This window comes from Lepidochelys kempii, chromosome 6 (genome assembly GCF_965140285.1).
Source record: "Lepidochelys kempii isolate rLepKem1 chromosome 6, rLepKem1.hap1, whole genome shotgun sequence".
NCBI lineage: Eukaryota > Metazoa > Chordata > Testudines > Cheloniidae > Lepidochelys > Lepidochelys kempii.
Window position 1 is genome coordinate 27,843,970 of NC_136385.1, and position 26,187 is coordinate 27,870,156.

Here is a 26,187-nt window from a genome sequence, read left to right on the forward strand (position 1 = left end):
TGCCGAAAAAGAGCTTTACACAGCCTTGTCACTAAAAGCTGTGTGGCGTAGACAAGACCTAAATAAATGGCCTGATCTTCAGTAGTGCTGAGCATCCAGCAACTCCAATTGAGTTCAAACCCTCAAGTTAAGTACAAGAAATGCCTGTCAAAGAGAGAACTTGAGTTGATTTTGTTTGTCCAAACTGACTATTGTGATCTCCTGAATAAACAAGTAGTACAGATATAATAAATTAACTGGGAGATTTGCGTACTGCCCTTCCCTGCAAGGTGGCTTCATCATCCCAGAAGATTTTCTTCAGTGAAGGTGAGCATTGGACTGTCATCCCGTGTCTTGCCCTGTCCAGTTAGTTACCGCTGATTCTTTTAAAATAAATACATAAATATATTTATTTTACTGAAATTCTCAAGGAACAATTGATGCCGAGTCATGTTTTGATGCTACTACGAATTAGATCAGAACAGTTTCTGAATAAGCAGGGAGGTGGCCTAAGTTACTGTCAGCCAAGCGCCATATTTGTTAAAGATGCAAGCTAACAAATGTTTTGTTTCTGATACTCATGGAATTCTCTATATATTTCCTCTCTGAATAACATCCATCAATGGGTTATGGGTCCTCAGGTTGCCTGCTGAACAAGATGATCTTCTTGTATGTGTTGAGGTAATCGCCATCTCTGTGGAGAAATGGAGTTGTTAACCATTATGTGTTTGGAATGGGCTGAAGGAACACCTGATGTGGTTTTTGTTTGTTTTTTTTAAAATTACCTTGGAAAACTAGTTGCTAGAGAAATGACTATGGTTCTTAACAAAGACATTCCACAAGGGAGTGGGAAGGTGAGGAGTAAACAGGACTCTGGCTATCCCTGCTGGAGATCAGATATCCCAAAAATCTCTTGAAGAAAACAATGTCTGCTGTTTAGTGTGGCTACAGTCTGATCGATGCACAGGAAAAGCCTGGGGCGGGGGTGAAGAGAGGGATTTTCAGACATGCCTAAGTCACTTAAGCACTCTTCAAAATGCTACCTTAAATGCCTAGAGGGATGCTTACAGGGGAATATGCTTTTTGCCAAGTTCATATGGATCTTCTGATAACGTGTGCTACTCATGTGCAGGATGTTGGAGTTTTTGTTGTTACCTAGCATCAATATGCACCGGTTAAGCATGCTTCTATAAGGCTGATTGTCATCAAACCTTTTTCCTGTGGCAAGTGGTTTTTGGGAGTTCTAGAAAACTTGCTAGGCTGTGTTTGGTCAAATTCTAGATGCCACAAAACTAGATAAATGCAATTGTGCATTGGGAGTAGGAAAAGAATGCAGGTCTGAAGGAGAAATTGACAAACCTTAGAAACTGTTTTCTCGTAACTCCCTGTCACAACTGGTACACAACCAAAGGTGATGTGTGAAAGCATAACACATCCCAGTGTAGGATAACTTCACTATAAGCACAATGTTTAAAAATAGTGAATCCTGGGATGTGTAGCTAAAGATATCTAAAACAAACCTGGTTTCTGTCCCTACGTCATAGATGAGCAATACCATGTGTCTTCAGACTTACTACCTCCACTTCCAATGAGACAAAACTTAAATGGTACCTCAGTCTAAAAGCTACCTTTAAAGCTTCAGTTGCAGATGTTGCTCTCTTCCCCTCCTAAAAAAATAATTTTGTAACAGCAGCCACTGCACATTAGCAATATTTTACCCTAGAATCCTCTGCCTGTTGCGAATAGGAAAGTGGTCCCTACAGACCGGTTGTAAAGCACTGTGGATATCTTCAGGATGAAAGGTGCTGTATAAAATGAAAAGTCCAAACAATTACACCTGCGATAGTGCGCACACGTCTGGTCTGGTCAACTTTATTGAGACGGAGATTGGTGCATTTTCCAGTTTAAACATACAGGAATGTAAGGAGCTAAATTATTGAGAGGTTGGAAAAATTACGCCTTTTTTTTTACAAAGAGGCGTACAACATTCTGAAGGGGCTCCAGAGGATTGTATGGGGCCAAACCCATAGGACGCACCTCTAACTTAGAGGCTTGGTGCTGTTGGGGATTTCTTATGCCAAATAGCTAACATCCAGGATAAATGTAAGGACAGCACTGGGAACAAAGTAATCAGAGGCAGGATGCTTCAGCTGCACTGAGCAGGAGTTAGCGAGGCAGAGAGTGAAGGAACCAGAGCTGGTGATGTAACTAGTTTCCCGAATCTTCCTATCAAGAGCAGGATGGCTCAGAACTGTTGGGGAAATGTGCTGTGCAGCGCACTTTGCCCCTGTTCCTAACAGGAACCAGAGAGAGACTCTCCCTAGGGGGCACGATGCCAGACACCCCATTGTGACAGATCCTGGCCTTTGTGGCTTTGGAGAGCCAGAAGGCATGTTTGTCATTCTCTGGCCCAGCACTCAGGGAATCATTACACTGAAATACTACCCATGTGCTGCTGGGGTGGGAAACTCTCACTTCTCTTTTTCCTTCCAACCTCTAGCACAAAAGAGAGAGCGGGACTTAGCCCATAGGTTTTGAAAAGTATTTAGACAAACATAAAAAGGAAATGCATGGCTCTTGAGCAGCTATTAGTCGTGGGATGGACTGGGATAGGTATTCCGGAGCCACTCCTGTGCCTGGAACAGACCTATCATTCAGCCTTGAAATCTGTCACTCTGCTCTTCAAACTCAGCCTGGATAGCCTAGTAATGAAGCCTATTGGAGATGAACGGCCTTATTCTGCAACCCCTCATGTGTAACTCTCAGGGGATCTGGGGGAAGATCTATGTGCAGAGAGGCTGCAGAATCAATGGGAGAACTCATAATTGGAAACAGACAAGGCCATTAGGCGGAGAGGGTATGGTCAATATATTGGACAAAGGGCACCCAGAGTGAGCTGTTTTGATGCATCCTGTTTCTCTGTATATATGAGCCATATATTGGACAAGCTTAGTAGAAAGCGAGATGTCTCCTTATATGATTTGCCAGTGCCCTGCATGTTGGGTAAGGCCTCTGGAAGGACTTGTCTTCTATGTAAATAGACTGTATGATGGGACATGTGATGGAATGAGTGTTGCTAATTGTGTCCCCTTCTCTCTGGTTTCTACCCAGCTCGCAGGAGGAATCATTCTTGGTGTGGCACTCTGGCTCCGTCATGATTCGCAGACCACAAATATCCTGTACTTACATCTAGGTGACAAGCAGGCCCCTAACACATTCTATATTGGTAAGTAGTGCTGGGAGAGAAGTAGGTGGGTGGGTGTAGAGGGAGTGAGGTTTGTATGCATCTCCGTTGGCGATGGTACCTGCACAACTTGTCCTGTTCCAGTGAAGCATGACACACCCAGAAATGCAAATGGAAAGCATTGTTCATACGCAGGTGTGACCGGGCTCCTAGTGGGGAGCCAGCTATGGTCACTCAATTAGGGTGAACTGCAAGAATGGGGCAGCCAACCCCCCCAAAAAGCTGGTGGATATTCCAGTACTTAAATTTACCAAGCCAGCATAAAACAGCTTCTTTATTACCTTACTGGTTACTCAGAAGTCCAAACAACACAGTTCCCTTAAAGTGATCCAGCCTCAGGCCTCCATCCAGGTACCCACATCAAATATGATGAAAATTTCTGTAAATCTTCTTTAATCATATAAAAGAAAAGGTTCTATCAGTCCCAAAGAATCGGACTCATTACCTCCCAGGTTAATGAATGTTTCAGATCTTATCCAAATACATGCTACAGCCAATTCTTACTAACTAAGCAAAATTTTTCTAAAAAACATAAGGGTATGGTTAAAATATCAATATACATACAGACGTGAGCTCAGTTCATTGAGGTGCAGATTCACAGCAGAGATGGTGAGCTTCCTAGTTGCAAAGTGTTCCTTTAGAATTCAGTTCATAGGTCATAGTCTAATGACGAAATCTCATATTCACGGTGTACCAGCATAACTGGGACCTCAGTCTTGCGACTCAAACTTCCCCAATGAAGTCTAAGCAAATCTGAGATGACAGAATCAGGACCCAAGGATCTTTTATACAATTTCATGTCTTTTGACAAGTTGGAATTCCTCAGGGAACAAAAGGTAATCAGGATGACTTTGAAGGAGGTCCATCACTAGCACTTAGCTATATGAGTTAACATAAGGCCATTTGCTTGTTCCTCCACCATTCACAGTACATTTCAAAGAGAGATGAATACCAAGATATCCGGTGCTTAAAATTCATTTACATAATAGGATGTTCTTTTGACCTCTGAATTATAAGAATACAGAACAGACAGGGACTGTTTTACATTGTCCACCCTACTTATACATATGTAAATACACAAAATCACAAGCATTATCTTCCCACATGTCTTCTCTGGGTTATTTATTTTTGCAGGATGTTTAACCCTTTCTAGCCATGCATCACAGCAGGTGTCCTAAAAACATAATGTATGCTCATTATGGCAATATATGGAATAAAGTGTAGACTAAAATATCTCATACTAGCAAGATATGACCTTGATGTGCAAATCCTGTTTGCTTAAATGTAACCTGTGTTGCATGCATCTCCAATCCTAGAGTCAAAGGGGTTAAAATGAAAAGTATCTTTAAAAAATATCCAGCTTTTCTGTGCAAGCAGTAAAGAGAATTTCCCCTGTCCCATTTCCACTAGTCTCCTTTAAAAACCTTTAATTTCAGGAGGGAGTTGTGTGGTGGGTTTGGACATAAGGGGGAGGAGGGATTGCTTGTTGTAGCTGTTTTTTGGGATTGTTGGTTCTCTGCTGCAGGGATATGGAGCAACTGAAGGAACAGTCGGCAATGGAAAATAAATTGTGGAGACCAGCATGACTCATGTTTTCCAGGCGTGTGAGGTTTAATGTGATTTCAATAATTGGTCAGCATTCTGACTTGTTGGAAATGGAAGACCCTTATTTGGCTGTGCTCGTCTGCACTCGAGCAGCAGCTCAAGCCTTGAAGCATTGGCTTGAGCAGGACGTCTGCTTTCCAAGGTCCCTTTTTTTATGAGGTTTGACCTCTGCACTGTGTATCTGAAACCAGCTGTCTCTCTGCAAGGGGAATGCTGAGGATGCTGTGTGCGGGGGAGGTGACGATTGCAGGGTACTGGGTGTGGACCAAGAATTCCTGCATTCTCAGGGGTAGACACACAGGAAAGAAATGCTGTCATGGATGGGGACCTAGGGGAGGACGACATCTGGAAAAATTATCCTCCATTCCTGTTCAAGACAAAACTGCGTATGAGTCTGATTCTCCACAGATCTGCTCCAGTTTAACTCTGTTGATTTTAATGGAGGCTTACCTGATTTCTGCCTCCCACTGGTGTGAAAGGAAGATGAGCCCCATAGCTTCTTCCCCACCACTATCCATTCAGACCAGATGTCTTCAATATCTGCATGTACACTTCTCCACCAGGTGGAGACATTTTAAGGGGCAGTCCCCTTCCAAATGCTGGAGAAAGGGAAGGGTGAGGTGGCTGTCACCAGTATGGGATACTCGTAGAGCTCTGGGGTTTAGAGGTATGGAGATAATCCCTTCCTGTTTTGAGAACGAGAAGAGACTTGGAAATAAGAACCCTGTCCCCCTGTAGGTGGAGAATTGCTCCTAGAACCGCCATCCACTTCTCTCACAAGGCCCTCAGTAGACTGCATGTGACAACCCCAATATAATGTCAGGCTGTTGATCTGTATTGATTCAGTGAATACTAAAAACAGTCTCTGGTTGTGTTGATAAACTTCCATAACACCAGCACACGACTCTTCCTTGTCAAAACAATGGGTCATACAATCGCACTACAGCCATCTGGATAACTGGTGTGCACTGGGACAATGGGGGATGCCTGGATTGTGATAACAGCTGCTCAGACTTGTACTAGAGTTCATAAATGGATCCATGCACCTGGATATACGCGATACATGTGCCCTCAGTGCGCCCGCCTTTTCATAGAGCTCCGCAACCGACATGACATTCACGTTGGGTGCTGAGCTCTCTTGAAAATCTGGCCTTGTGTGCCCGGAGGCTGCAGAGATTGGTTGTAAATGCGTGTAACAATAGCTTCAGTGTACTTGGATCCTTTCCCTTTCTACTGCATGTTGGGGGAATATTAAAAAGGCAGAACCTGCCATGCCAGGCTGGACCCAGTGGTCCATTTAGTCAGATATCTGGCTACCAGCAGTAGCCAATATGATCTGCTTCATAGCAAAGTGTCCCAGTTCAATTTCCACTCCCCCACCAAAATGACACACTTAGTCAGTTTGCTATTGATGTACATAGGGGTGGGAGGTGTTAATTCCTGAATCTACAAAGGGCCCTAGTCTTCCACCAGGGCCTCTATTCAGAGTATCCCCTCTTTCAATGTAAACTCCAACAAGGTGAGACTGAAAAGGCAGAGAGCCCAGGCCTCTAGATACCCCAGGGATTGGCCCAAAGATCAACTTCCTTCTCAAGGCAAAAAGTGAGTCTCTCATCTGCACTTCTGCCTGAGGTGAGGACCCAGAGGACAAGGAAACTGGGAGGAGCTGTTCATCTTCCTCCAAAATGGGAGAGAATCGAGCAATTGGACAGCTAAACTGTTTCCTCCAGGGTTTTGTCTCCCTCTTTTGAGCCTTTCTGCAAGGATGCATGTGCTCAGGATTGGCTCCAATAGCAGGTGCTTGTAATGTTTTAAAGTGACAGAATCAGCAATTCAACTTGGGCCTATCGGACTTTAAAGTAGGAGCACCTTACCATTGGCCTTCCTGACACTCAAGAATGGATGTGATCTCTTATTTAAAATTTCATGAATTATATTCAGAAACAGATCTGCCTAGTTTCCCTGTGATGACTGTAATTCCCATTCAGTAATATTAGTGGAGCATTTCCTTCAGCTGCTCTCTGCCACTCCCAGAGTCTGGAGCCTGGGATGACTTTTATAATTAAGACACATTCCCTTCTCAGTACACCATACCCTGCTTTTTCTCCCAAACCCTTCCCCCACAACATTTCCATTTCACAGTCGGGAGCTTCTGTAACGTGTCTTAGACTGGCTTGCTGTGTTCTTTCCCTTGCAGAATATTTTAGTGTCTAGTGTGAGGGTTTATTCCCAAAATTTGCTAGGGTATTTTTAACAAATGTTGGCATGACTATGCGACTGCAGGAAACCGTAGAGTTGTCTGGGGATGAAGCCCTGCTTAGTTGGTAGATCTGGTTAGGCTGCAGGGATTGGTAGGAGGCAGATTGGCCATTTTGTCTGCCTATGGAGATCTGTTCTGCAGAGGTCATTATGTAGGGGAATGCATGTGAAGGAGGTAAAGTGACAACCAATTCAATCAGTTTTACCAAAGGTGGGGAGAGTGCTGAAACCAGCAAGGAGAGACTGTATGGGAAGCTGTAAGGGATATGGGGTGTAGCACTAGACATCTTTGCTCTCTGGGTGTGGTATGCCGGAAGGCTCCATTTTTCCTTCCCAGAAGTGAAGCTGCTTTCCCCGTGACCAGGCTAGCGTTCATGCTCATTCCCAGTGTTTGTTCTTCAAGTTTCTCCATTCCATGTTGGCAGAGGGAGTGCAGCAGCTGGATGTTGTTTTAATGTTAGGAGAGGGGAGAGTTTTGGTTGGGTCCCCCGCCCTTCAGTTGCTGCTTTGATTCAGTAGTGAGGCCAAAGCTTCAGAGTGCCTAATGATCACTTTAGATAAGCTATTACCAGCAGGACAGTGGGGTGGGAGGAGGTTTTGTTTCATATTCTCTGTGTATATATAAAGTCTGCTGCAGTTTTCACGATATGCATCTGATGAAGTGAGCTGTAGCTCACGAAAGCTTATGCTCAAATAAATTGGTTAGTCTCTAAGGTGCCACAACTACTCCTTTTCTTTGTTAAACATCAGTTAAGAAAAGAGCTCCCTGGGGTGCTGCTGTGGGGAGGGGAGGAGCCTGCAGTGAAGCACAGTGGAAGGAGGGGGAGATTCTCACACGATGAAGGCCCTGGACCTTGACCGTTGGATGCACCTGTTGCTACAAATTCATGTGACAACAGGCAGCTGCTGTCCCCATTCATGTTTTCATTCCTTCTTGAAAGCCATTTGAAGCTGGGGTTTTCCACAGGAAATATCCTTTTGATGTGCTTTAGCTTCCCACTGTCTCCAACCAGTTCAGTTTATCTGCTTGTTTTGAACTGGCTTCCCAGGACATGACATAAGCTTTTATTTGTTGGCTCTTTCGGTTTGTTGCTTTAAATCTATCTAATTGTGGCTGCTTTCTGCAACCTTCTTCATTTTGAGCCGCTGTTCTGATTGTGGACTTGACCATCCAGAAAATAGTGTTAACACTTTCAGCTCTTACAAAGATGACAAGGTTGTCTTTCAGCAGCTTAATAAGGCGGGGGGCACTTCCTGGGTAGCAGTTTGATACCTCTGTTGTGGAGCAGTAAGGCAGTATTTCTTTGCATTAGAGCTGGGCACACAGTCTGCCCATGCATCATATACATGTGCATGCCAGGCCTGTTTCTCCCTTACCTGGTGCTCTTTTTAAAGAGGGTGGTTGACTCATACCATCCCTCTCTGAAGAATAAAAATGGTGTGGGAGGTTAAGGTGATTTTCTCTCTCACATCCTCTAGTAGGGAAATGTTTCCATGAGCACCTACCCACCCAGTTCATAATTATATTCTCTAATAGGGAGATTTTTGCACTTTCACAAATATCTCCTAGCAGTGAGATTTTTTTTTTCAAAGGCGTACCACTATCTTTTGATAGGAGTTGGGTGCCTTGATTGCTTTCTCTGCCTTTCAAAAATCTCCCCCTGTATCTTGAAGGAGCAATTGGCTTGCTCCCAAATGCACCCTCCCCCCTGCCCCCCTTATTGATAGCTGCAAAACCAGAAACACTGCTGCATGCCACCATTGCATCTGAAATGCCCCACTCTACACTGCAGATATAATATATGTTCATAGACAGTACAGATTAGGGCTGTCAAGCAATTAAAAAAAAATCTCAATTAATCACGCTGTTAAACAATAATAGAAAACCATTTATATAAATATTTTTGGATGTTTTCTACATTTTCAAATATTTTTATTTCAGTTACAACACAATACAAAGTGTACAGTACTTTATATTTTATTACAAATATTTGCATTGTAAAAAAAATAGTATTTTTTCAATTCACCTAATACAAGTATTGCAGTGCAATCTCTTTATCATGAACTTACAAGTGTAGAATTATGTACAGAAAATAACTGCATTCAAAAATAAAACCATGTAAAACTTCAGCACCTAGAAAGTCCACTCAGTCCTACTTGTATGGCCAATTGCTCAGACAAACAAGTTTGTTTACAATTGCCGGAGATAACAGGAAGCTGGCAGCATTTACAATGTCATTTTGTTGGGGACACTGGGGCATGGCCACTAGGTAACTCGGGGGGATGGAAGACCACGAGTGTCAATGAAGCCCCCTCGCACTAGGCCCAAGTGTCCTTCTCCCCCTCTCCCCCCCAGTTGCAGTTATGCGGAGTATCTGCAACAATATGTTGAGTCAGACTGCCTGAAACTAAACAAGGCCAAACAAGACAGATGTGGAAGAACAATGCTGAATAAAGCAGCTTTATGTATGGTTTAACAAATGGTACAGAGAACAAGGGAACTAGCTGGTAACTGGATTGGCTGGCTATATGGATACTTAGGGCAGCTTGCTATTGGATAAGTATGCTGAAGAAAGGATGTATAAAAGCCTGTGTAACTTCCTGCTCTGTGTGCAGGATTTGAGATTCTATTCTCCCTGTACCTTCTTTGAAGCTTCAAATAAACTTTTCTGCTTCTCCACCCCGTTGTGATTATTGGGTGACACACACCGGGCTGCGAACCCCTGCTGTTGCTCGCCTCTAGCACTGGGTGCCGGCAACAATTTGAAAGTGAGAACAGGCATTCGTATGGCACTGTTATAGCTGGCATCGCAAGATATTTATGTGCTAGATAAGCTAAAGATTCATATGTCCCTTCATGTTTCAACCACCATTCCAGAGGACATGCATCCATGCTGATGACAGGCTTTGCTCGATAACAATCCAAAGCAGTGTGAACCAACACATGTTCATTTTAATCATCTGAGTCAGATGCCATTAACACAAGGTTAATTTTCCTTTTTGGAGGTTCAGGTGCTCTAGTTTCCACATCAGAGTGTTGCGCTTTTAAGACATCTGAAAGCATGCTCCGCACCTCATCCCTCTCAGATTTTGGGAGGCACTTCAGATTCTTAAACCTTGGGTCGAGTGCTGTAGCTATCTTTAGAAATCTCACATTGGTACCTTCTTTGCATTTTGTGAAATCCTGCAGTGAAAGTGTTCTTAAAATGAACGTGTGCTGGGTCATCATCCAAGACTGCTATAACATGAAATATATGGCAGAATGCGGGTAAAACGGAGCGGGAGACGTACAATTCTCCCCCAAGGAGTTCAGTCACAAATTTAATGCATATATATATATATATAATATATAATTTTTTTTATGAACATCGTTGGCATGGAAGCATGAAGGGACATACGGATGTTTAGCATATCTGGCACATAAACACTTGCAATGCCGACTACAAAAGTGTCACGTGAACACCTGTTCTCGTTTTCAGGTGACATTGTAAATAATACGCGGGCAGCATTATTTCCCGTAACAGTAAACAAACTTGTTTGTCTGAGTGATCGGTTGAACAAGAAGTAGGACTGAGTGGACTTGTAGGCGCTAAAGTTTTACATTGGTTTGTTTAGAGTGCAATTATGTCACAAACAATCAATCTACATTTGTAAGTTGCACTTTCATGATAGAGATCACGCTACAGTACTTGTATGAGGTGAATTGAAAAAATACTATTATCATTTTTACAGTGCAAATATTTGTAATAAAAATAATATAAAGTGAGCACTGTATTCTGTGTTGTAATTGAAATCAAAATATTTGAAAATGTAGAATAACATCCAAAATATTTAATAAATTTCAATTGGTATTCTATTGTTTAACAGTGTGATTAAAATTGATTAATCATGACTAATTTTTTAAATCACGATTAATTTTTTGTTAATTGTGTGTTAATTGTGATTAATCAACAGCCCTAGTACAGATACATAGTTTTTTAGAAGCAACCTGTTGACCTGTCAGACTCTAACAATGGATTAACCATTGATTAAAATATCTATTAACCCTTAATTCAAAGTGTGACCAAACTAGTTACCAGTGCTTCTGGATAAAGAACTTTGTTGAGAGACACTTTCATCTCTCCACTTTGGCCTAGAGACTGTGAATGGTAATGTAATGGCAGGGGTGCTGGAACAATTTGTGTAGTGGGGGTGCGAACTAAACTGCAAACCCTGTATATGATGGAAACCACTTCAAGCCAGGGAGTGCGGCTGCACCCCTAGTTCCAGCGCCTATGTGTAATGGTGTTAATGTGTCCCAAGTTGCATACGCTGTAAGTACTAGAGTGACAGCCTGTTCCTGCTGTTGCTGGTCCAACGCTCCCTCTCCTAAACTTGAGAGGCAGCAGTGCAGGGATGGGACCAGAGGCAGACTGCTGCTGGGGCTCTTGAGGGGTTAGCTGACAAAGGGCTCATTGTTTAGTCCCAAATGAGATTAATCGGAGCTCGGTCCTGCTTGGTTGACTTAATCCAGCTGAGTAAAGCTAGAAGCCCTATCCTGCAAATATTTCATTGTGTGCTGTACCGGTAGTTCCACTGAGGGCAATGAGACTACTCGCAGGAGGAAGGATTTGTAGGGTTGGGCCCCCAGGTTGTAATCTTGTGACCCTGGCTGCCAAGGCTCACACAGTTCCTCTCCTCCTCCCAGCCCACCAGGGAAGGGATGCCGCAGTGTGTGAAGCGAAACTGCTAGGAGTTTGCAGGGGAAAGGACTGTAAAGGAAGGGAAAGTGAGGGGCTCGCTCCTGGAGAAGAGCGGTCCACAGAGGCTGTGAGCCTGTAGCCATCTTTCCGCAGGCTTGTGGGGGTAGAGGCAAGAGGCTCGAAGTGCGGAGGATGAGTCCCGCCTTCAGGGCAGGAATGGCTTGTGTGGGCTGTGGGGAAAACTCAAGGCCAGCAGTTGTGCTGCTGTGGGAGACTGAGCTACCTCAAGCATCCAGTACACCTTCAGAGGGCGGGAGGAGGGGACTAGATGTTCGGCGGCCCCTTAGGGGCTTGGCACTGGTTAAGTGCTGTGGAGGGGCTAAACTGAGACACCGATGGCATTTGGCATGGGCTGCTTGCTATTCCCATGTGCTGTGTGGGGCCGGGCTGGCTGCGGCACTGCTAGAGTTGGCTCTCCCGCACTGTTGGCTAGCTTGTAAGAGGCTATCGGGATCTTGGCAGATAACGTTTCTTTTTAATGTAAAGAGTCCCCCTCTCTTTTATCAGAGGGGTAGCCGTGTTAGTCTGGATTTATAAAAGCGGCAGAGAGTCCTGTGGCACCTTTATAGACTAACGGACGTATGGAGCATAAGCTTTCCTGGGTGAATACGAACCAGATCAGCCACACCATCACTGGTTCATTCACCTGCACGTCCACCAATGTAATATACACCATCATGTGCCAGCAATGCCCCTCTGCTATGTACATCGGCCAAACTGGACAGTCCCTACGTAAAAGGATAAATGGACACACATTAGATCTTAGGAATGGCAATATACAAAATCCTGTAGGAGAACACTTCAACCTCCCTAGACACACAATAGCAGTTTTAAAGGTAGCCATCCTGCAGCAAAAAAACTTCAGGACCAGACTTCAAAGAGAAACTGCTGAGCTTCAGTTCATTTGCAAATTTGACACCACCAGCTCAGGATTAAACAAAGACTGTGAATGGCTAGCCAACTAGAAAAGCAGTTTCTCCTCCCTTGGTGTGCACACCTCAACTGCTAGAAGAGGGCCTCATCCCACCTGATTGAACTAACCTCGTTATCCCTAGCCTAATTCTTGCTTGCATTTTTATACCTGCCTCTGGAAATTTCCACTACATGCATCTGACGAAGTGGTTATTCATCCACGAAAATTTATGCTCCAATACGTCTGTTAGTTTATAAGGTGCCACAGGACTCTCTCTGTTGTCACCTTCTTCCAGTAAAATGGAAGCATTTCTGGAAAGGCTAGCTGTGTAACCTCACTGAGTTTCATTCTGTTGTCTGTCTGATGCCTCTCCTCCCTGTGTTATCTTTCTCCCAATCAGCACTTTCCCCAATTTATCTCCTTACTCCAATCATCCCAAGCATTTGGGGAAGCGGGGGGAGCTGCTAATTTTCCTTCTCAACCCTCTGTTTCAGATTCTGCTCTAGGTCCCATCCGAGCAGCCCCTATTGTAGATAGTCAATGGGGATTGTACCGATGAAGCGAAGGGTAGAATTTGGCCTTTTGTCATCTTTGATCCCTATTTCCCCTGGAAAACAGGGTTAGGGAGGGTGCCATATTACTCCTTAACCTCTTAAATTCTAATAGGAAATCTGTACTGAGCACCTACGTATTTGTTTTGATTCTTCCTACCTGTGAGACAGTCCAAAAACTTTGACTAGAGGCTTGCCTGACCTTCTCCCTAGTCTGTGGAGAGGCAGCTCATGCTGTAAAAGGAAAGACTCCATTGTGTCAGTTTGCTGGGTGCTGACATCCTGCTTGCCCTGTGATTCCCACAGGAGTAGTCTTGGCCCTCGGTTACATCGGTGGAGCCAGCTGAGAGATTTAGCAGCTGAGCACAGTAACTCTAGGCATGCTGTCGGCACGTGTTTGAGTGCGGCATGTTTCAAGGTAGGTGCTGGGATGGGAGAGGTGGATGGCATAAGAATGATAGCAACTTATCTAGCCTCACGTGACTAATTCATTACCAGTGGCGGGCTGGTTCTGCTGAAAGAGCACTGACAGCAAGGAGTCCCAGATCCCAGCAACACTCCACGTTTTGGTCCTGCTGATTGGATGCAAACAGCGGTGTCTGAGGCACAGACATCCTGTCCCTGCTTTGACAGGATGAAGGAAAGCTTAGACTGGTGTCGAGCTAAAATCCAAAGCTTTTGGCTTACTGTACCACCCTCTCCCTCGTGGTTTTTATTTTCTCCCTTTCAGACTTCTCAAGGGATATTTGGTAATGTTGCTTTTACAGTGCTTGTCTACGACCCGCAGTATTTGTCATTTTATCCTTCAAGTGAAAAACAGGGAGCACTCTGCATCACCTCCTCCTGGGTTTATTTTTTCTGTTTCTCATCAGACTGCCATTGAATGCTGCAGTCATATGGCTCTTGAAACACACTAACTCAGCAGATCCTAAATAGGATCTGTATGCACCTGTTAATAGCAAGCGATCGAATAACACCCTGCCGTGCGCTGTGATGATTTCTTCACTGGGGGCTGGGCTAGTGAAAAGGATACAATTTTCTGGCATGAAAATTTGTGTTCCTTCTCACTTCTTACAGTTATTCTCCTCCCTCACCCCATCAGCCAGTATACTCTAGACCAGGGGTCTCCAAACTCAAATGACCATGAGGGCCACATGAGGACTAGTACATTGGCCCGAGGGCTACATCACTGACCCGCTGCCCCAGTTCCACCCCTTCTATAAGGCCCCGCCCCTGCGCCACCTCTTCCCACCCCTTTCCTGCCCCCATTCCAACCCCTTACCCGAAATCCCCACCCCAACTCTACCCCCTCCCTGCCCCCAGGGGGTGCAGAAGGGGGTCGGGGTGCAAGAGGGGTGTGGCCGAGGGCTCAGGGCAGGGAGTTGGGGTGCAGGAGGGGTTTGGGGGGCGCGCACCGAGGGCAGGGCAGGCTGCCCGCCTGCCTGACTGCCCTGCCCCCGTGCCACTCCAGGAAGTGGCCAGAACCTGGGGGGGGGACGACAGGGATCTGTGTGTTGCCCTGGCCACGCCTCCAGGCACTGCCCCCCACAGCTCTCATTGGCTGGGAACAGGGAACCGCGGCCAATTAGAGCTTCGGGGGAGGTACCTGGAGGCACAGCCCAGGCAACACACAGACCCCTGTGCGCACACACCCCTCTTACCCCCCCCTTCCCCCCCGCCCCCTTCCAGGTCCCAGCTGCTGGGCCGGAGCCGCTCTAGGTAAACGCTGGGGGGGCCACGGGGAGCTGGCGGGCCACAGAAAATAACCCCGCGGGCCGCGTGTTTGAGACCCCTGCTCTAGACTGTTGCTGTGTTAAGCTGGGGTTCCTCAGTATGTGAATCTAAGGATGCTCTCCCTGTAAAATACCATGTGAGACTGTCTGGCATGAGATACACTAGGTATGCCTAGACAAATTGCACACATCCCTCTAGTCATACTGCTTAGAAACCCTTTTCAGAATATAATACTGCTTCCTGCCAAGTATAGCTAAGAATAACACATTTATTGCCAGGCAGTCAAAGTATGTGCTTTTTCTCTTTAGTGACTGATCCGTAAAACACCAGGTCAAAAAGAAAGCAGAACCAAGCGCCTGTTACCGGCATCACTTAAAGACTTTCTACACCAGCCCAGAGAGACAACACTTTAAGGACAAACTTGGGTGACTACAATCACCAGGGTGGCTCTAGTTTCATGTAGGGGGTTTTTGCTGCCCATCAATCTGCAAGTTTCAAAGACTGTCTTCAGCACCAAAGAAGTGTCCTCACAAGATCACACTTTTGTGGTGATGTGATCACACAATTGCACTGTTTGCAGTAAGAGTCTAGAGGCAGCAAAATAAAATAACTGAACTTCAGAAGAGCTTACATAGACTTCAAAGGGCGGAGAGAAATTTCAACTACCTTCCATAGAACTCCACCCCAAGACTTTCCAAGCTTATAAAGTGACAGAGCATCCGATGAATTAGACCTATTACATCATCAGAACAGAGTCTTATTGGCTGATGATTTCTCAGGGGGCTGACACAGGTTCTAGCATCAATGAAAGCTGCCTTTCCAGATTAATCCTTCCATGGGTTTCTCATACACCAGCAACTTTCAAGAGATTGCAGTACTCTGATTTTGTTCCAGAGCCACCTTCTGGAATTTTGTTGAAGTTAGGGCTTGTAAAACCCCTGCAGATTGACTGTCATTTTCAAAAGTGGCTATTGCTTTTTTTTTTTTTTTTTTTTTTTTTTTTGAGTGCCCAACTTGACACCTTTAAAAGGGCCTGAAAAATCAGGCTCCTTTTAAGGTGCGTCAGGTTGGGCGCCCAGAAATCAGTAGTCACCTTGTGAAAATGTTAGCCTAAAGTTTGCCCTATTTAGCAGCTGGGCACGTTTCCTCCCTCGCCAGTTCAGTCCTTGGCTTTTCTGTGCAATCTCACAGTAAGGATGCTAATGAACACAGGGCATGCTGATCAGAAACCACAGAAGTAATTTCACATTGGCCACTACCTACCTCTGGGAACGCTGACCTGGGCTAGATTCAGACTTGCAACCTAGAGTCTTGGATATGTATCCAATTCACATTCCCCGAGGCCAGCTTGTGTCTCCTGAGTGTCCGAATAAAGTATTAATAGAAGTAGTGCTACAGCCTGAAGGCCTATCGGGATATTTCCGGTAGTGTAGGAGGGACAGGCAGACAAAAATCAAACAGGTCAAACTTCTGAGGGTCAAGACTGTGTATTATCGTCTCTCTGTACTTCTCATTCTCATAGAAGAGGAAACTGGAATCCTGACTAAGCTATTTCTCTGAAAACTAATCTGGCTGAATCTGGTCAGGGCTGGAAATATAAAAGGGAACCTGTTGGCAGACAGCCTTCTAAATAAGGCTGCAGAGTCAACCATGGCAATTACAGGCCGGTAAGCCTGACTTCAGTACTGGGCAAATTGGTTGAAACTGTAGTAAAGAACAGATACGTTGGGGGAAGAGAGACGCAGCGCTTGTTAAGGGAAATCATGCCTCGCTAATCTATTAGACATCTGTGAGAGAGTCCACAAACATGTGGACAAGGGTGTTCCAGTGGATATAGTGTACTTGGACTTTCAAAAACCCTTTGACAAAGTCTCTCACCAAACGCTCTTAAGGAAAGTAAGCAGTCATGAGATAAGAGGGAAGGTCTTTTCATGGATCAGTAACTGGTTAAAGGGTAGGAATAAATGGTCAGTTTTCAAAGTGGAGAGAGGTAAATATCCTTGGGGATCCCATTGTAAACTGGGACTTGTGCTGTTCCATGTATTGATAAATTATCTGGAAAAGGGGGTGAACTGTAAGGTGGCAGAACCTGCACATGATGCAGAATTACTTGAGTTAAGTCCAAAGCTGACACTGAAGAGTCACAAAGGGATCTTACTAAACTGGGTGACTGGGCACCAAAATGGTAGATGAAATACAGTGTTGATAATTGCAAAGTAATACAACTCAGAAAACATCATCCCAACTATACATATAAAATGATGAAGTCTAAATTAACAGTTACCAGTCGAGAAAGAGATCTTGGAGTCATCAGGGATAGTTCTCTGAACACATTCACTCAATATGCAGTGGCAGTCAAAAAAGCTAACAGAATGTTAGGAACCGTTAGGAAAGGGATAGATAATAAGAGAAAATATAACGCCACAATATGAATCCATAGTATGACCACCCCATGAATACTGCATGCAGTTCTGGTTGCCCCATCTCAAAAAATATAATATATTTGAATTAGAAAAGGTACGGAGAAGGGCAACAAAAATGAGGGGTATGGAACAGCTTCCATATGAGGAGAGGTTAAAAAGACACGGACTGCTCATCTTAGAAAAGAGGTTACTAAGTGGGGCTATGGTGGAGGCCTATTAAATTGTGAATAGAATGGAGAAAGTGAATAGGGAGTATTATTTACCCCTTCGCATAATACAAGAACCAGGGGTCACCTGATGAAATTAATAGGCAGCAGGCTTAAAACAAATACAAGGAAGAACTACTTCCCACAACATACAGTCAACCTGTGAAACTCATTGCCGGGGTGTATCTGGGTTCAAGAACGAATTAGATGATTTCCTGGAGCATCAGTCCATCAGTGGCTACTAGCCAAGATGGTCAGGGACACAGTCCCATGGTCCGGGTGTCCCTAAACCTCTGATAGCCAGAAGTATCTGACCTTGTCAGAAGACGGGATACTGGGCTAGATGGACCATTGGTCTGACCCACTGTGGCCATTCTTATGTTTTATTTTTGCATTTGTGCAGCTGCTAGTCACTTCAGGAAAAGGGGATGGGTGGGAAGGAAGTTAGGGCTTTGTTCTCAGGGATGGCATAACTACACAGGCAGTCTGAAGATGAACCAGGCATTCAGTGCTCCAACTGCTAAGGGAGGAAGGAGCATGGAATCCTGCTGGGAGTGTCTCCCCACTCCCCCCGCAGTCCCGCTGCCGGAAGGGCGGTAGGGGAGGTACAATCAGACTAGTAGCTGCTTTTAGAATCCCCTTCACAGCTGCAGTAATTCAGGCCCTCAAATTGGAGGCACAGGTAACCGAGGCTTTCCAGAAGTGAGGAGTCCTAAACAGCTCTTTTATCTAGTTTGTTTAAGAGCAGCCCTGCATTAATTCCTCTCAAACCACTTTTATTTTTCTCTGATCCTTTCCCACCAGTTGTCTGCTGTTGGGGATGCTACCCGGGTCATTTGTGTCCTTTCTGCTTTGTGAGGCTGCCAGCTGCTTAATGTAAAGTTCCCGTTGTTTTTAAGCTGTTGGTTTGTTTATTTTAAAACCTGCTGTGTATTCAGGCACCAGCTAAGCCTCCAGACTGGGTCTGGGCATCCTCCACAATGGGGACAACCTCAGAATATGTACCAACACCCACCTGCTTTGCGGTTCTGGCCAGCAGAGAATAGTTCAGTGAGTATTTTCAGACTGGATCTTCCATCTGTGCAGCTCGGATGATGATCTGTCCTGATTATAGAGGTGTGCAGCCAGCACATTAGTCCTGCTGCTGCAGGCCATGTTCCTGGCTCCTCTTTGTTACGCATGCACTTCACGGTATAAGCTTAAACCCTCCTCCGCTTCCTACACTCCCCAAGAGGCAGGATGGAAAAAACCTGAGTGTGGAATCTGTCATGTTGGGAGCTCAGGAAGCATTTGGGGTGGGTACTTTGTTCTTCCTTTCATGAGGAAGGTGGGTAACTTGCCTCCCACTCCCTTCATCCCTCCCCACAAACGCGCTGTATGCTCTGTTTTGATCTCTCCCTGCATGTCCTCTGAAGCCGGATCCCTGGGAGTGTTCCTGGGGCTTTGCTCGCGGGCTTGTGCTGCTGCTGCATCTGGAAGTCATTAGTGACCCCTCAGCAGCAGCTCTGCTCTCAGGAAAGGGAAAAGAGAGGGAGGAGGGGCCAGACATGGGCTTTTCTATCCAATTCCACCACCACCAGTGCAAAAAAAAAAAAAAAAAAGTGGGAGTGGCAAACCAGCCCCCGCCACCATGGAGGAACATGAATCAAAAATAACCCAGAGGTGGAGAGAGTGGCTGGCTTGGCTAATTCCACTGGGAAGCTCAACAAAAATAACATGGAGACTCTCCCTCCCTGTCTTTTCCTCTGTCTAAACTGGTGCTGCTACCCCTCCCTTGTGTGTGAAGAGAGTTCCTACTCCCTCTCATGCCTTCCCTGTAGTTTTAAAGGAAACACTGCTGTTGCCCTCTTGCTCTTCCAAACAAAACTCCTCCCAGCCCAGTGCTATGGGGCTCTCTTCCTCCCTCTGTACATGAGGAAGTGCCTTCACCCCAGCGCCTCTTGGTTGTAGAGCTCCTCCACAATACTTATACAATACTCCATAAGTGGAGACGACTCCTCTCTGGCCTCTTTCCCGACCCGGGGCCCTCTAGTCTAGGCAATCCTGTGGCAGCGGGCAAGGCAGGATGTGCACCACCATCCGCCGTCTCAAGGTATTGCAGATGTCTAAAAGACTTGGACAAATGATCCCTGGGAGCTGGTCCTGAGGAAGGAGTGAGGACTGGCTAGAACTCCCTTTTTCCTTTGGGAGTAAATAAGTAAGGGCCCTGACCAGGAATTCCCATGCTGGCATGCCTCTGTTCTTGTCCTCTTTTTAAAGGGCATCCCAAGGGGAGGGGGCGAGCACTCAGGCAGACAGGACTTGGAATGTGTCCCAGGCTTCCTGTGAAGAATGCCTTGGTGCTGGGTTTTTTTGGAAACATTGCCATGGCAACCTGGTGGAAGAGACTGTATTCCATTAGCTAAACAAGTTAAAGCTGCTGAGAGAGAGAGAGAGAATCGAAAGGGGGATTGGGGGAGGGGAGCAGAGGACATTGACAGAGAGAGCCCCATGCCTGGAGCTGCATCTTATGTTGCACATTGTAGCGCTTGCTTGTGTGAGCAAGACTGAGCTGTTGGGTGGGGGGAAGGAGGGTCCTTGAGTTCTAGGATCTCTAGGTGCATGAGTCACTCCACCAGGAGTGTGCTGGCCCCGGTTCCTCTGTGCTTCATCAAGGCCACTTTAAAAAGTGATGCTTGTTCGTTTTTTTTTAATTATTATTTTTGGTTTTTATTTTTAAAGTGAGCTTAGTGCAGACAAAAGATGCTGGATTGACTGACAGCCCTGCAGACTGGAGTTGTCTGTTAAACCATAGACCAAGCACACTGGCGTGGGTGTCCTCAAACAACTAGTATCATGCCTCATATCTGACCTGGCGAGACAACCTTTTAAGGTGCATCGACGCTGGAACAAGAGGTGTAACTTCCAACTTGAGGAGACATACCCATGCTAGCTCCGCTCAAGCTCGTGCACTAAAAATAGAAGTCTAGTTGCAGCAGCGTGAGCAGGGGGACAGGTTATCAGCCCAAAGTATAACACTGTGCGAGACCCCAGGTATTTACCCAAGCAGCTACCTACTCGCGCTGCTACAGCTACGCTTCTGTTTTCAGCGCTCTAACTTCTAGATCAGAGCTGGCACTTGTGTCTACCAGGGCTAGAAATTACACCCCCAGCTTCATTGTAGATAAGCATTGCTGTACTTTCTGATAAGGGCGTAGTAGTAGCTAGACTGACCCACACACCCCCCCAAATTCTTTCTTGCATATAGCACTGTCGAGAGTGAAGGGCTCCTATTCCATTACCAATTTCCAGAGCCTTATCCACTCTGTCCTGCCTCTGCCTTTTCACATGATTGCAGCCTTGGGTGGTCTCTGTGGCTTGAAACTAGCTTGTTCCCTGCACGCACCAAGCACTGTGTGTCGTGTGTCTCACGTCGTGCAGCTGTTTGCCTGAAGAGGCCTTTGCAAGCATCTGAAAATCCTCACCAGATGGTGGGGGCATAGAAAAGGGAAGACTATGTGTTTGTGTTGTCCCCTCATGTAAGGTTAGGAGGAGTCCCGTGTTCAAGCATGAGAAGAGACATGCCTGTCATCCTGCCACTCCTGGGGAGATGCAGATCTCTTCCCTCTGACATGAGTGTATAGCAAAGCTGAATCCAGCAGAGACTGCACTGACAGCAAGAAGTACAGCTTTCTGTGCCTATACAACACCTAGCACAGGTGAGGGAGGAAAAGGAGAACTTGTCCAGAACAACATCTGGAATGGCTTCCTCTCAGACATTCTTCAGATACCAGGGTATGTCTCGCCACATCTGCCCCAGGAATCTTACAGGAGCTTGGTCCGGGAGAGGCACATCAGGCCAGGGGTGAAAGTAAGTCGAGTGACTTACCGGTACGCTGGGGCCAGCTCTGGCCCCCAGAAGGGGCGGGGTTGAGGGGGTCAGAGCCAGCCCCAGCCCACCCTGTAAGGTAAGTGGGCCCCCCCCCCAGGGTAGCAGCAGCAGCCCAGGGCTCCGGGGGCTATTTAAAGGGCCTGGGGCTCCCCTCTTCTACTGCCCTGGCCCTTTAAATAGCCGTCGGAGCCCTGTGGAAGCGGCAGGGCTCTGGTGACTATTTAAAGGACCGGGACAGTAGAAGCAGGGGAGCTGCAGGGTCTTTAAATAGCCACCGGAGCTCTGCAGCCGCTACCCAAGGGCTCCAGCAGCGGGGCTCTGGAGGCAATTTAAAGGGCCTGGGGCTCCAGCCACTGTTGGGAGCCTCAGGCCCTTTAAATTGCCCCCTGGGGAAGCCAAGCTGCCCCAGTACGGTGCACTAGCTCTTGCCAGTACGCCGTATCAGGGCGTACCAGCTTACTTTCACCTCTGCATCAGGCCCACTTTTTGGTTCTATACTCTTTGCTTGCCTAGAGACTAGATTCTGAATTTCCCAGTATCATTTCTGCAGCTGAGAAGAGAAACTAGAGATATGTGGCTTTGATTCCCTAAGTGGTGCAAGCAAACCATTATATGGATAAGGTTGGTTTGGGATTCCCATTCTGTTCTGCGATTTCTTTCTCCCCCCCCTTTCAGAGAGGAAATCCTGCTGGTAGCCTAATCAGTCTAGGTTCTTTGCACTGTCCTAATTGCGATATTGTCTGAGAACTATGCCCTAGGATCCAACGCTACTGCTAGCAATGGCCAGAATAATGCCTAAAAGCGGAGGGTAGAGAATCGGTTGAAATTGCAAACAACAATGAGCTATTTGCTGGCTATTGTTACTCATGCAGCTCTGGCTTCTCACAGGGTTATATTCTTCAATTAGAAAAAATGCTCTGGGCACTGGGGTTCTGTTTGTTCTAAACATCTCTAATCAGAATCTTTAATTTAAAAAAAAGTAAGGATCCATAATTTTTAATCATGGAAAAGTTAAATGTGAAAAGCAGGCAAAACCATTATCTAAATGTAGCTTACGCTGAACGGTAACTATTGGTATTGCAGTACTGTATAACGCTATAAAGATGCGTGGGGCTTTATACAACTTCCAGTAGGATACAAACCCTGTTATGAAGCATTCACAACCTGAAACCGGCAAGACAAAACATGAGAACCCAGTCTCTGCCATATCTGAATGGGAAGACTAGAATAAATATGGGAAGGGGACTTGAAAGTAATGGGAGTTCCCTGGTAGAACAAGGGTGGTTTGCCTGATTTGAAGTGTGCTGCTTAAAATGTACATGGGTTTCACTCTCCGAGAGGCCAGGGTTAAGTGTGTCCACTTTATCTCTATTCTCTGTCAGGATGGGTACACTGTTTGTGTGTCAGCCCTTTCCTTGGGAAAGGCTGCTCATTCCAGGTCAGGCTGCAGAGCACAATGCAAAGGGAATTCTCTTGACTGCATAGCTCCTGATCTGGAGAGAGGGCCACCCTTTCTCCCCCAGCCCCTTTGAGACGGGCTTCAGAGCCTCCGATTGGGCTTGAGGAAAATATGCAAGGACACACCCTCCACCCCCACCCCTCCAAGTGGCTCGGTGGCTTGATTCTTGAACTTTTGGCACTGCCTTTCCCTCAGGAAAGCTGCTAATTTGGTCACTGTGGCGTCTCCAGTGTACAAGAAAGTATTGTCTGATAATTTTTTTTGTTTGGTTTAAATAAACTCTAGAGAAGCATCCCACTCGGTTGGCTTCCAGTAGCTTCCATTGCTCTGGCTCTCATAAAGGTCATTTGTTTGTGTCTTAGAAAGAAACTGGCTTGAGTCCCAAAAGCCTTTCAGTCTTTGTGTCGCTTTCCAAGTGCAGTCCAGCCATCCCAGTGCTTTGCCTGCAAGGCTATCCGCCCTCACTTCCCCTGAGGAACAACTTCCATCCTCTGGACTTCAGTTAGGAAACTCCAAGTAGGACATAGGGTCTGTTGTATTGAAAATTCAGCTTCTCCGGCGCCTGAATTTTCTCCCCTACCATGAGTTGATACAGAGCTTGGAAGTGGGGCTGCATCTGATTCCAGTGGGCTAGAATCCAGTTCAGGTATTTCTTTTTTCAGGGACTGGGCCTCGAGTACATTACAGGCAGACTCTGGCATCCTGCTCAGATTGTCCTTTTCATTCAAGAAAATGATCCGCATGCTAAAGGGAACCTCCTACACTTGCGGCAACTTCATTACCTACAGACAGCTCATTAGGGAGAGTGGAAGAGAAAGCAGGGGTTCTGTCCCTGCTGTCTGTCTGTCTGCCCATACTTCTCAGGACTGAGAGTACTAGAGAAGCAGCCACACAACCAGCTTCTTCTGGCAGAGACCCAGGAGTTTGGCTTGGCCAGTCCTTAAATCTCCATGAGTGCAAAAAAAGAAAAAAGAAAAAAAAAAGTCTCCCTCCTGTTCCCACTGAAAATGGGAGAACTCTCCTCCTGGCTTTGCATCTGCAATCTGTCCAGAACAGAGCTGACCAAGTTTAATGGACTTTTGTTTGTTTGTTTGGGGACAGAACTGATTCTGAAACATGTGGCGGATGGAGGGAGGAATCCACTTTGCTTCAAGCCAAAACAATTTGTCAAACAAAAATCCTGAAAAACAAACATAATTTCAAATTGGCTAAAATATTTGACAACTCAAAGCCAAATTTTTAAGCGTCCCCCCCCCCCCCCCACCATGTTTTGACTTGGCCATGTTCGGGTGTGTTGCACCCTTACTTTTTTAAAATTGGCCAAATTTTGAAACGCCATTTCTGGAGGAAATGTGTCAAAATGCAGCATGTTGGATTTTAAAAGTGGGGTTTTCCCCTCAGCCAAAACTATGCATTGAGTTCGACACAAACTTCTGAAAAGTTGCGGAGCACCGAAAATTGCATTCTTTTGACAAAAACAAATCTATTAGTCAAAAAAAGAAAAGGAGTACTTGTGGCACCTTAGAGACTAACCAATTTATTTGAGCATAAGCTTTTGTGAGCTACAGCTCACTTCATCGGATGCAGAATGCAACTCAATTGGTTAGTCTCTAAGGTGCCACAAGTACTCCTTTTCTTTTTGCGAATACAGACTAACACAGCTGCTACTCTGAAACTAGTCAAAAAAAGTACTCCGTTCTAGTCCTGAATGATAAGCTGCCTTGACTAAAGACAAACCTCCACCTCTCCCCCCTCCCCCCGCCTCCGTTATTCCCTCCCAACACGCCCACAACACTTGCTAGGATTTTTGTTAATGGGGGAGTTACCCTCTTCCCTTTCTTCTCCCCTCATTGACACATCTTCCTCCTCTCATCCACCTTTATTTCCAATTCTCTTAATAAAAGGGTTTAGCGGAGTTTGTCTCCACAAATGCATGGTGTTCTGGTCTCTAACATCCCCTACAGCACAAGCTGCTCTCCCACCTTCATTACTTTTTCCACAAAGTCTACAAGGTTGGGGTTTTTTTTTTTTTTTTTTTTTTTTTCCAATTGACGTTTTGACTCTGAGGGGAGTGAGACAGGATTTGATCCACTGCAGAAAGGAATTTCTCCAGTCAGCTCGACTGTCTTTAAAAACCTTCCCTCTGTCCCTTCGATTAGTCCAGCTCAATAATACTTGAGTTGTCATAGCACATGCAAAGAGATGAGGGGGAGTCCAGAACCCTCCACTTTGTCACAGGTAGTTACAGTCTGCCGTGTGTAACTTTATCCCATGTCCATTTGTCATGATAGCTCTCTTCTCTTAATTTGATGGTAGTCTGTCATCAATCTGTGTCTGTGTGGAATTGTATGCTGGCCTCCTGCCAATCTTCATCTGACAAGATTGTGTTCCCATGCCTTCCCATCACCTCTTGCCCCTCTGTGCCCTCCTACCCATGCACACACCAAAACACTGCTTCCCCATCTCATTGGCTTCCTACCAATCTGCCATGGCACTTTCCTAGAACTAGCAATCCCCTCTGTCTGTTACTCCCTTTACAACAATCGTTCACCACTTGACCTGTGGCAGCTAAGCTGATGTCTGAATTGGAACAAACTCTCAGGCGCACAAAATTCTAACTATTGGCACGTCCCCATGGCCCCAAATCTTCCATGGTTTACAACTACCACGAGCTTCATTGCCACCAGGAGTTGCTCTTGCCCCTTCCTGACTCCTGGTCTAGTTGACAAGTCTCTGTGACCACCTAGTTTTTCTGCGTGTCCCTGTGTTAGAGTGTAAAGCAGACTGTCACCAGGGTTGGCAGGTCCTTGAAGCGCTTCAGCAGCAACACACTAAGTTTTCCTGGTTGTGGGGGAATGGAGTAGTTCGCAATGGGAGCTGCGTGACCGCTCCAACCAGCCTGAGAATGGATGGATGCAGGGGTACTCCGGTGTGAAGGAAAGAGGATGGAGGGGATACCGAAAGAGTGTTTTTCTATTGCAGTAGCATCTAAGAGTCCCAGTCATGGACCAGGATCCCATTGTGCTAGGTGCTATATAAATACATCAAAGAACTTAAAAGCCCCATCCTCCAAGAACTACAAAGCTGACACCATAGGAGGGTTCCCTGAGCACTGTGGATTCGGATGGTAACCAGAATACTTGACGCTCAGAGGTTGTGGTCGGGGAGAGTGCAGAAAGAAAGTTGGCTTCCTCCCACAAT

The 26,187-nt window shown here is 45.9% G+C and overlaps 1 protein-coding gene across 1 annotated transcript in view; it reads left to right on the forward strand.

Moving 5' to 3' along the window:
* CD81 (CD81 molecule) overlaps positions 1 to 26,187 on the forward strand; it is a 76,329-nt gene that overhangs the window by 28,624 nt on the left and 21,518 nt on the right. The window contains exon 2 of the mRNA XM_073347260.2: positions 3,091 to 3,205. Within this exon, the coding sequence (XP_073203361.1) occupies positions 3,091 to 3,205 (115 nt within the window). The remainder of the gene's footprint in view (positions 1 to 3,090; positions 3,206 to 26,187) is intronic.